We start from the raw sequence: 11,696 nt of genomic DNA on the forward strand, positions 1-11,696 counted from the left end.
TCAGTTTGTGTGCATGAGATGAAGCACTGATATGGAGCTGAATGGCATCATCAACCGTGATGGGCGCTTAGCGAGTTCCTGAGAGACCTCCTTCATATACGGCCGCAGCTTTGGGTCAGATCTTATGCATTTTAGTGCTGTTTTGACCACTCCAACCACTTCCCTTGACAATCTTACATCTTCGTCGGAGATGGTAGCCTCTTGTCCAAGAGTTGTTGCACCATCATGTTTTGAGCAAACTGTGTGGATCTCTTCATCATCGTCATGGACGAAAGGAAATCCCCCGGATGATCTCCAAACATGACTTCCAATGCCAAAACTCCGAAGCTGTACACATCACATTTTTCTGTAACACCATTGTGTAGGCCAACTCTGCACCCAACAAACAAGTCATCGTCATGAATACAATTACTACTTGAAACTATATTATCCATACCTGGTGCAATATAGCCTCGAGTTCCCACAAGTAGAGTCTGATTGGAAGAATCTGGATCCAGCAATCTAGCTGTACCAAAATCAGATAAACATCTAACTCTTAATCCAAGAGTATGTTGCTGATCGAAATGTCTCTGTGTAGAATAGGAGGGCTGCAATCGTGATGCATGTAAGATAGAGCATTTGCAATGCCCTTCACCACATTTACTCTCTTCTTCCAGTTCAGCTCAACGGCTTCTTCTTCATCCTTCAACACACCAAAGAGGCTTCCTCTTTCCATGTAATCGTAGATGAGAAACATGCTCCGTTGGTGCAGATTATCTCCTTCAAATCTGTGAAGTTTCTTCACAGCAACGACTCTTCCAGTGGGCAGTAGAGCTCTGTAGACGCTCCCATAGGCACTGGTTCCAATACAGTATCTGAAGTCAAAGTCTTGTGTTGCTTCAATGATGTTTTGATAGGCTATGTTTCCATCGAAGTTCCATAAAATGACTCCAAAGAAAATTGAAAACAGAGAGACACAGCCAAATACTACTGTCACAGCATAAATTATAGTAACTGACTTGTCTCTATGTTTGCTTCCTCCTTCAGAATCAATCGTGGCTAGTAACTTGGGATTGCCGATGAACGTCTCCATCCCAAATTTACGCAACAGTTTGGGTAGAATCTGGCCCTCTAAACGATTGTAGGACAAATCGAGATAAGTTAGCTTGGATAAACTTTGTATGTTAGGTGGAATGGCGCCATAAACGAAATGGTTATGAGAAATGTCGACATGTAACTCACTCAGATTTTCTAGTGGAAATGGAAGCTCAGAAGAGAGTAGATTATAAGACAACTTTAGTGTCTTAATTGTTTATATTTTAATCATTATGTGTCAGTCGTAAAAGTAAGTCATGGGTCAATGCCTCAACTGCCATATTAATTCATTTTTCAAACTTACCTTTCCATATTATCATGAGTGACAAAACTGCAAAAGTAGTTAGAATATCCACGTTATTATAGTCGGCCTTTAAATAAAAATTTATTTACCTATTTAATAAAATAGTGTAATTTGTGATTGGAGACAATAATAGAAGTTGACTAATTTTCAGAGATAGACAAAAGAGGTAAAAAGAAACTATTTTTTGGACGAGATAGTATCAATTATATCAATATAGCTATCTTCATCCGTAATTTAAATAATACTCCTTGAAGACAAATATCTCATATTTGACCGATGTGAATTTTAAAAAATTATTTAACTTTATAAAGGAAGGTGAATCGAAATTTTGATTGAATTAATGTCAAACCCCAATTACTCAATGTAATTTTAATTGTTCTTATAATTTCATGGTTTACTTTTGCAGTTTCTCAAAAGTTTATTAAAGACATACCACATCATTTGCTGCTTTGGTATGCTATGACTAGGTAAATTTTTCTCTTACAACTGACGTACATTTCTTAGATGAGAAATCTCAGTCTCATAATTGTTTACTACTTCTGTTCTTGAAAAATACAAACATCTGAAACGACACAGATTTTAATGTACAATTCAAAAATAAGAGAGAAGAATCGGTAAAATAAGAGAGAAGAAAAGAATAATGAATAAAATAAAAGAGAATAAAGTAAAAGAGAAAGAGAAAAAGTAGTGAAAATAGTATTAGTGGATTGTGAGATCTATATCCTAAAATATAAAATGTAGAATTTTTTTTTTTTTAAGGGACATATATAATTTTAATTGGAACCACAAAACGTATATATACAGTGCTAGAGATATGTTCTCTTAGTTTATACTCTCTAAAAATTGAAATTAGAGAAATAAAAGTATACTTAAATCACAACTACAGTGCTAGACATTAAGTAGAGTACTATAGGAGTTTAGACCATCTACGTGGATACATTAATTACCTAAAATAGGATTGCCAATTAGTTCCAATAGTATTCTAAAACTAATCTCATTTTTAATTTATAGGGAAAAAATGTATATATTTTTAGGTTTACAATAAATTCAAACTCAAAAAATTTTCAAATTTTATGAGTAAAAAATATAGAGAATAATCTATTTTGTAAAGTTTGAATTGAACGTAAACGGTTGTAGTAAAATCATTGATTTGACATTTACAGCAAAATGAACTTGAATTTAGTGCTTTGAATTAACCACAAAAATTAATGGAGACGCACACTTTTCACACACAAAACACACACTGAGCGTTCAAATTAGAATTCACACGGTCTCCCACAATTCCGCCGCGAACTGCCATCGCCGAGTCAGCTGCCGTCCCGCCTTTACATCATCTTGTTTTCCACCTGTATTAACAAGTTTGAAGCTTTAGGGCATCATTAACGCATGGGGCCGGGCCGTAGTTGGAGAGGAGGGTTTTCCGGCCTGGGCTGGTCCCGGGGACACAGTCGCGGCCTAGGGACGTGCCCGGGGTCCGGCCCGCCTCGCGTTATCGGCGGCGAGACGTGCCGCACCGGGGTCCGGCCCGACGTTAATTAGTGTTCGGGCCGGACGGACCGCAATATCAATTTTTTTTTAATAAATTCAAAATTTTATCTATAAAATACCACTCCATCCATTTTCATATCTATTCAACTTCGTTTCTCTCTCTAAAATTCGAAAAAATGTCTCCTCATCAAAGACCAATCGACGCTCAAATGGATCGAATGTTAGAGGCGGCGATACCGGGAATCCAAGAAGAAATCAACAACGAAGTGGAACGCTACCAAGCTGCTATTCAAGCTTGGAACGAACAACAAGTCCGGGTACCACGTCCTCGAATCTATATTCACCGAGACCCTGAACAAGCTGGTTTGCGGCTTTTCACAGATTATTTCTCTACAGATCCGTGATGGAGTGATCAGATGTTCCGTGCCGGTTCCGGCTAGAGAGGCCTTTGTTCCTGCGCATTGTCAGCGCAGTTGTACCTCGTGACTTGTATTTCTGCCAAACCAACGATGCTGTGGGCCAACAAAGTATATCGACTTTGCAGAAATGCACATCTGCCATACATCAACTCGCTTACGGAACTACATCAAATATGTTCGATGAGTATCTCCATGTAAGCGAGCATACTGGACGGGATTGCCTAGCTAAATTCTGTCAGGCAGTCATCAAAGCATTCAAGGAAAAATACTTGAGAAAGCTAACAACCGACGACGTTAGGGAGTTGGTGAACATGCACGAGCGGACCCACGGCTTCCCCGGGATGCTTGGCAGCATCGACTGTATGCACTGGCAGTGGAAGAATTGCCCAACAGCTTGGAGAGAACAATACACAAGCGGGCACAAGGGCACACATCCCACGATTGTGTTGGAGGCCGTTGCTGACCAACAATTGTGAATTTTAAATTTTCGGTGTGTTTTATTTTACGTGTAAAATAGGTTGAAGTTGTGAATAGGGAAATTTAATAGTTGTGGCCCGAGATGGAGCATGCAGGGTTAGAGGAGTTGTGGTCTGGGACTCAAATTTGGGGGAATGATGACGTGGAGGAGACTTGGAGCCTGAAATGGGGATGGGGTTAATGATGGTCTTACACTCAACCTTAATTCTTATGTATAAGTTAAATTGTGCGAAATTTTGGTTGAGTTTGTGTCAAACCCCAATTTTAGATTGAATTTAGTGTTGGGGTTTGGTGCCCCTTGCACAGCGGAAGACTTGTACAAAACAAATAAATCAGACGTAGGATCTATTTGACCGATTATGCGATTAATCAATTCACATGTTAAACAGGTAATTGCATGCTAGAACGCAAATAATTCATGCTCAAAGAAAGTAAATCCTAAAACATGAATTCTACGGTTTAGAGTTACCGATTTTGATTCTCCAAAGAATCGTCGATTGCTCGCGCCTTCTCCACGTGATGATCTTCGATACTAGACCACGGATATTCTCTCTGGTTCCCGAACTGTATCTCGATATCAGGATGGGCTGATCTTATCAAAATACTAGGACTCGAATAAAGAAGACATAAGAAATCCTTCTCCAATTAGGAGAGAAATTCGAACTCCTCTAGGTAGAGGGGGACGAAAATTATGAGTAGTAATAATGAATGATTTCTGTCTCCTTTATTCTTCTATTTATATTAAGCTCCTTTTTGGGCCCAGACAGGGATCTATGGAAGGTTTTGGATATGGGCTCCCCCAATTAGCTTTTTACTAATTAAATTGAACCCACAATTTAATACAAGCTTTTATTGGAATATTACGAGCAGCCACTACAGAAGTAATATTGAACTCTCCCCATTCAAATCCGAAATTACAAGTAATCCGGGTTTCCACTTTGTTTATTATTTATTTCTCGCGCTTAAGATATAAATATCCATTAATTAATTAATGTCTGCTATGGACTTAATTAATTAACATCTTATTAATTCCAAGAGTGGACTTAGCAAGAAACATTTATTTATTATTCATAGAGCGATAAAACTCCAACTGGCCAGTTTTCTGAATAATAAAACCTCGTTCGAGCTCCTCTTGAGGACATTATCAAACGAGACTCACCTCGCGCACGTTTCAATATAATAGCAATCCTAGCACCGCTAGATATTAATCACCACTACCCAATATATCAGGATTATTGGGTTGCGAAAAACCCGCACCATTTGATAAGTCAAAGTAGTGCATAATCAATACCGTATGCTCAATGCTAACATATGTAGATTAAGAAATAGTATTTTATCAAGATCTAGTCTTTCAGTAGATAGCATAAAGGCACGTCTTGCTGTTAGATCCGTTCAGTGCTATACCACACCAATGTCATCTTATTTCAGTAAGGCTTAGAAATATGCGGACTGACATTGCAACCTTTCACGATAGGTAGCCAAAGCCTATATAGGTTGTGAAATTCTTCTTTTTCTTTTGCAAAGCATTGCATAGATCTGACCGTGTTACTTTAAAGTGGACGACGCCCACAACCGGTCTACTAAGCAAAAGACTTAGACTTTGTTTACTTCTTATGCATTTAAATGTTTGTAAAACATCTTATAAATGCACAACCAAACAAAATGTAATAATAATAGTGATTCTATTCGTGCGAGATTGCTCGAATAATACTGAATCGGGTTAAAAGTGGATTATAGAGTTTTACGTATACAAGCAAGATTCTATTCGCGCGAAACTTGCTCGAAACATGCTTTTCAGTATACCAAACCTAACAATCTCCCACTTATACTCAAAACATGCTTTCGAGTATACCCACTGCCAAAAACTCTCCCACTTATACTCAAAGTAGGTCTTTGTACTAGATATATCGAACTACCATTCATTTCACTAAGTGAAAGAAAAATCTGCTTGGTTGTTCTCTGATAATATCTTTTTCACCATAATGTCTTTGCTGCGCACTTGATCTTTAATTAATTTCATCCCCATATGTGTTTGCTTAGCTTAATAAACTCGTGTGTCCCTTGAGTTAGCCTTCACTAGAGTAGTAAAAAAATAATACTCATAGGCATACTCAAACTTACGATTAAAGCTATTAGGAAGATATTCCTAAGGTAAACACATATTCAGAGGATGACTTACTCGATCACTGATTAGTCATAAAACTAAGACAGTGTAACCCCAAGGACATTACATGAATGACTGGTAAACTAGAATATAGTTACTAGTCTTTCTCAAGCACTAGGGTATATTCATTACCTCAATCAAAATCCTTTGCCATGGTTAATATGATATATACTTGCTATGCATTAGCACAACTAATATCAAACTTAGTACACATTATAGCATACATGAGACAACTATCTCCGAAACTAGTCTCATAATTCTTGATCTCACTAAGCGTCAAACGACACTTGACTAGAACAAGACAATTCCATTTTGAGAGGTATAAACCTTTTCATGGAATTTCTAATGCTTAAATGTTCCAAGCAATGTGTAGATATAGGATTCCTAAGAGAATCTCAACATTCTTTCTAGCATCTTAAAAGGACTTAGATGCTAAGAATGTAATTAGTTTCTCTTAAATCATTTATCTTAAACTGGGTAGACAACCAGCTTCCTACGCCAGATGTCAATCTTAGTTGTTTGCAACTTTTGTAGATTTCATCATCGTAGAGTACCAGTACCATATGTAATGCACTTTCAACTTCCTTGTGCTTACAACACTGTTAAGGACACAAGTCAAACTCCAAATATTTGACAATTTTGATAAAACACATATACTCTGATTTAGATGCTTGCCTAAGACCACGAAGGTCTATATAAGCTTCCAATCACGCGTTTCTTGCCCTTAATTACATATCCCATTAGAATGTTCTAGTAGATGATTTCCTCAAGACTTCTATTTATAGAAGGCTGTCTTGACAATCATAATACATACATTCTAATTTATGTAAGTTCTAATAGACAATATGATCGAATAATTCCTGGCACAACGATTGCGAAAAGATAATTCTCTTTGGGCATAACCCATTGTCATTGTCTAGCCATTTGAGATCCACATTTACACTTGCAAGGATACTTGCTCCCACTGACTGACACAGCCTGTAGGTAGTATTACAAGTCTTGTAAAACATGTTGTCTATCTTAGATTGTAATATGGAATCTATCACCCGTTCAAAGATGATTATCCAAATTAACCAATACTACATTGTAGTTAAAGGGATTATGTTCAAGTTAATCTAAGACTGAGTCTTACGACACTCTTAGACCCAAGAACTTGTTGTGTTCCAGTGGAATGCTCCCACTACGATATGGTTCTTACAATCTTAGGTATTGAAGTTGATTTTATTAGTGCAAAAGTTTCTAATGGTATGACTTCTTGGTAATGTGGAAAATCCGATATCTCTCTCTTTATTTTGAGAGTTATCACGCTGTTAGGCTTGTAGTTCATCTCTTGATCTTCATACAAGAATTATATCATTGAAGATTACAAAACTTATAACCTTACATCATTTGGGACAAACCTTAAAGCATGCCTCAGTACTCAACTCCAATTTCTTGGACACTTTTCCAACACGTGTTGGAACAACATTACACCTTGAGATGTGCTAGACTAGAGACATTCTAGTCCACAACTCGTGTTTTGTAGAAGGTACTGATGTTGGTAGTTTCTTTAATGTTTATCCCACCAATGATAAGATTTTAATGAGTACAACTCATCACATAATCAAACTTGTCTTAGAAAGACTTTAATTCCTTCTTACATAACTATCACATTCATTAGATGAATGCTTGGATTCGTTAATGGAGATTAGACTCCCACTACTGATTATAACCCTTTGCTCGTCTCCTTATGGTGTAAACCATCATTGAAACTTGCTAGTCTTTCTATGTTACACTTCTATAAGTATTCTGAATCTCTTGAAAAATAAAATGATTCTAACTTATAGTGCATCAAATAGACTTTCTCAACTCTCAAGCTATTTAACGAAATGTTAAAATCTTGATAGTCTAGATCAGTTCGAACAATTTCTAAGTATTTTCTTGGCCTTAAAGCTAAGAGCCATAAATACTTTATCATTCAATGATTAATAAGTTGATGTGTTATTGAATACTCAACCTTATCGCACTTATATTATTTTAATAATATGATGCCTTAAGCATCAACCATAAAACAATAGTTGAGCATTAATAGCTCCCACTGCAACAAAAACCAAACTGGATCAAGATCTCTTACTTAGAAGTTGTATTGTCATGTAAGTCATTGTCCTTCTTTAAAATAGGTCAATCCAACTCACAAAGCATCTTTTCTCGCTTTAAACAAACTTTGATGACAATTCAGGCTCTCCCATTTCCACATCTAGTCTTTTGTTCAAATAAACTAGGGCTTAAAAAAATGCAGCCTTTATGAATTTGTCATCTATCATGTTACTTTGCTCTAACAGTAACATAACGACTATTATTCTGAAGATTTTCTACTTTTCAGTTAAACCTTCTTGTAGTCATTTCTTGTTACTTTAGGCGATGACTTGTGTCAGAAACTATTTGAGTGATCAAAAGATCCTCAAAACATTATGTCACTTTAGGATATTCCAATCGAATCATTTTGACAGATTCTATTGATATCCATCTTTCATCGTTATTAACCAAGACTTGTCGAGCTACTTAAAGGAAAATAGCTTGACCTTATTCCTCAAAGAGCTTGTCAAGTACATGAATAATGCACTCTCGAACATTCTTTGTGGAATTATATCGAGGAAATGGAGGACATGAATCATTGAGTATAAACGCAAGGTTTTCATCGATGAGAAACTTATCCATTTTCATTTTCGGTCTACATAATTTAGGCATTCGAGTTTTCTTTCTTTGAGGATCGCAGACAAATATTAAATGACACAATGAAGATTTGACAAATAAACTTATTATCACATACTCATGCTCAATACATAATCACAAATAACCACAAAACAATTATGTATCTTACAACAACAAAATTAATAAATTGTATCCTCCTCTGGAGGTTAATACGCATTAAAATTTTGACAATTTTACTGGTCACAACACCGACACATCAATTGCATCCTCCTCTGGAGGTTAATACGCCTAATGTTGCCTAAGCACGACCATCAGATTTAGCATTATAGAATTTTATTAATACAACACACTCCCATATCAATGTTCATGTGCTGACAACAAAACCAAGCTATCTCATAAATTCTGATTGAACCCTGAAACTCGCAGTTCCTTAGGATTATTGTCCCCACTCTGCAGGTGGCAATAATATTGGGAACCACTTTCTAGTTCATTCTATTTATTATGTGAGAAGTCCGCCCTTATGAACTTGCCGTTTTCGTAGGATTATTGTCCCTACTCTGTAGGTGGCGATAATATTAGAAAATCAACTTCACAAAATTTGGCAGTCCAACCGATGGAGACCGTATACAACGCACTTGTTGTAATCATCACTTAGATATTTTTATATGGTTTTTGCATAATTATCACATAAGCAGATAAAGCAGATAATCCACTTAAAATAGATAAACACTAAATAGACAGATAAATCCATTTAATGCATGTCATTTAAACACACATGATAATTAACGAGAACTATGTAATCTAGTCAAGGGAGAATCAATTAAATAATTAAGTTTTATGTTGGATAATAATTATCCAAATTTATTTAGGATTTATCAAGATAGAGTTAACTATCTATATCCATTTAGGATTATTCTAGATTTTATTTCGATAAAATCAAATCCTACAATTCAAGATAACGTTGATCTAGGATTATCATTATTTAAATCGTACTAGGATATTACTAGATAGAAACACTTCCTTCATAATCCGTAAGATAAAAATAAAATCCAATCAATCAAGATTTATATAAATCTTAATTCTATTTAGAATAGATATCCAGAATATATCAAACATTTCTTAGGATTTCTTAGATAAATAAATTTATCTAAATCCAATTAAATAAGGATTTCTTATATATCATCTTTATCCTAATCTATCTAGGATATAAATCCAAAGGATAAGGATAAATTGGATTAATACTTATTTTAATCCAATATTTAAAAATTGATTCCTTATGGAGGAATCAATATTAACGCCTATTTCATATTATTTGGGGAGGATTATTATTTTATTATGCTCCGTGATATTTTATTCTACTCCGTGAAATATCTAAATTAAATCATAGGCTAATTAAATAGCCTAAAATTCGAAACCCCCTTATTTCTCACCAATATTAACGCCAATCTCTCCCACCATATCTCTCCAAATCTTTATTTATTTAATTGTGGGATTATATTCTTGAACTCTATAAATAAGAGTGAAAACCCTAAACCTAGAACACCAAAAACACGACCCCCCTCCCTCCCCCACTTCCCAACTCGCGCCTCCCCTCTCTCCCACTCTCTCAATTTTTCATCTTCTATTCTCCAATATTTCTTCATCTTTTGAGAAGAATTGAAGTTGAAACTCAAGAATCTTTGAAGAATCAAGGCTATTACTTTGTTTCTACCGTTCGTTCTATCAAGAAAATGTATTTTTATATTAATCTTTATTTATCTAACCGATTAATCGATGTTCTTGAACCCTCATGCATATAGATTGAGTGAAAGGGGAAAACAAATGATGAATATGGGATGCATATATGTGTGGGTGTGTGAATCGTGTGTGTGTGCGCGTTGGTGCGTGTGTGTTCGTGTGTGTGCGTGTGGGTGTGTTTTAAAACACCCATGCGTGACATGTTTTGATGATAGATCTGGAGTTGTGGTTTGAATAAAGATTGATATGATGAGCATGTCTTGATTTAAGAATGGTGATATAAACTAATCGACGGGAGAAAGGGAAACGTTGGGAACATGCATGATTTTGAATCAATGATTGAGACTTACTTGTGATACACATAAATTAAAGGTGTTAACTCGCGCTCTCGGTGTGATAGCAAGAGGAAGAACATACTTGTGATCTAAGGAATCGAGGTGAGCTTTATTCACTAAACTCTTTTATTACCAAAATATTGATTAAGGTGTTATAAGGGTGGATTAAAATGTTATGCCATGCCTGTGATTGTTTTGATTATGTTGTGCGCCTGATGCCTAGTTTGTGAGTCCGCTCCATTAGGCTATAGGGCTATAAAAATGAATTCGGGTCTGAGTAGGGCTGCAAACCCTATCAGGCTAGTGTACACAGTTGGGATCGGGAGCCGTCCTTACTAGTCGGCCGGTCTCGTGGGCGAATAGTGTGGCCACACTTTCGTCGCACTATGGAATTGTTGGTTGTTGAGAAAATGGGAGGAATTGTTTGACTGGCCAGTCTATGAAATTATTTTGTGATACTCGATGATATACTTTTATAAATGCAAACTCGAGTTCACTATGGTAAGGATGACATATCTATTCAAATGTTTTGGCATGAGTGCACTGAGTATGTTTAAAATACTCAACCCTGCATGGGATTGTGTCTTCATACATGACTTCACTTTTCTCTTGGTTGCTTCCGCTGAAAACATGAACTCTTTCCGTTTGTTTGAATTGAACTATTTCATTATTGATTAGAATATCGAGACATGATGCATTTTGGAATTCATCAAACCATTGTCATTTTGAGCATTAATTATGGTATTCTATCATTTATTGATTTTCTTGATTAAGTCGTTGACTTATTGCTTTAATATTTCATTAAATACCTTGGTCAAAACCCTTTAAATGAAACCCTAGCCTACACTCTTGTTGCATTTAAGTCCGCCTAGGTAGCAGTCGCCGTATTTATTATACCCTAAAGTGTCGGGCTGTTACAACAACACTACATAAAATCCTGTGCCGAAAAGCAAACGTTTCATATTTATTGAGACAGAGAGGGTATATGTTTAATGACTAGTGACTCT

General features: G+C 36.0%; 1 protein-coding gene across 1 annotated transcript; it reads right to left on the reverse strand.

Annotated features, from left to right (window-relative positions):
* LOC148927573 (MDIS1-interacting receptor like kinase 2-like) lies at positions 1–1,072 on the reverse strand. The gene is made up of 3 exons (XM_089056654.1): positions 644–1,072; positions 437–505; positions 1–327 (listed from the first exon to the last, which is right to left on the reverse strand). Exons 1-3 carry the CDS (start codon positions 1,070–1,072, stop codon positions 1–3), a joined length of 825 nt encoding a protein of 274 aa, XP_088912780.1.
* Between the last annotated feature and the right edge of the window lie 10,624 nt (positions 1,073–11,696).

Source organism: Salvia hispanica, chromosome 4 (genome assembly GCF_029641045.1).
Source record: "Salvia hispanica isolate PSC_SH4W2 chromosome 4, Shi_PSC_v1, whole genome shotgun sequence".
Lineage (NCBI taxonomy): Eukaryota > Viridiplantae > Streptophyta > Magnoliopsida > Lamiales > Lamiaceae > Salvia > Salvia hispanica.

Coding starts and splice junctions, on each gene's coding strand:
- LOC148927573 (XM_089056654.1), bottom strand. CDS start 1,072: ATGGAGACGTTCATCGGCAATCCCAAGTTACTAGCCACGATTGATTCT. Junction 506..643: donor AGCTGAACTGGAAGAAGAGA/GTAAATGTGGTG, acceptor ATTTTGGTACAG/CTAGATTGCTGGATCCAGAT. Junction 328..436: donor TCGAGGCTATATTGCACCAG/GTATGGATAATA, acceptor TGATGTGTACAG/CTTCGGAGTTTTGGCATTGG.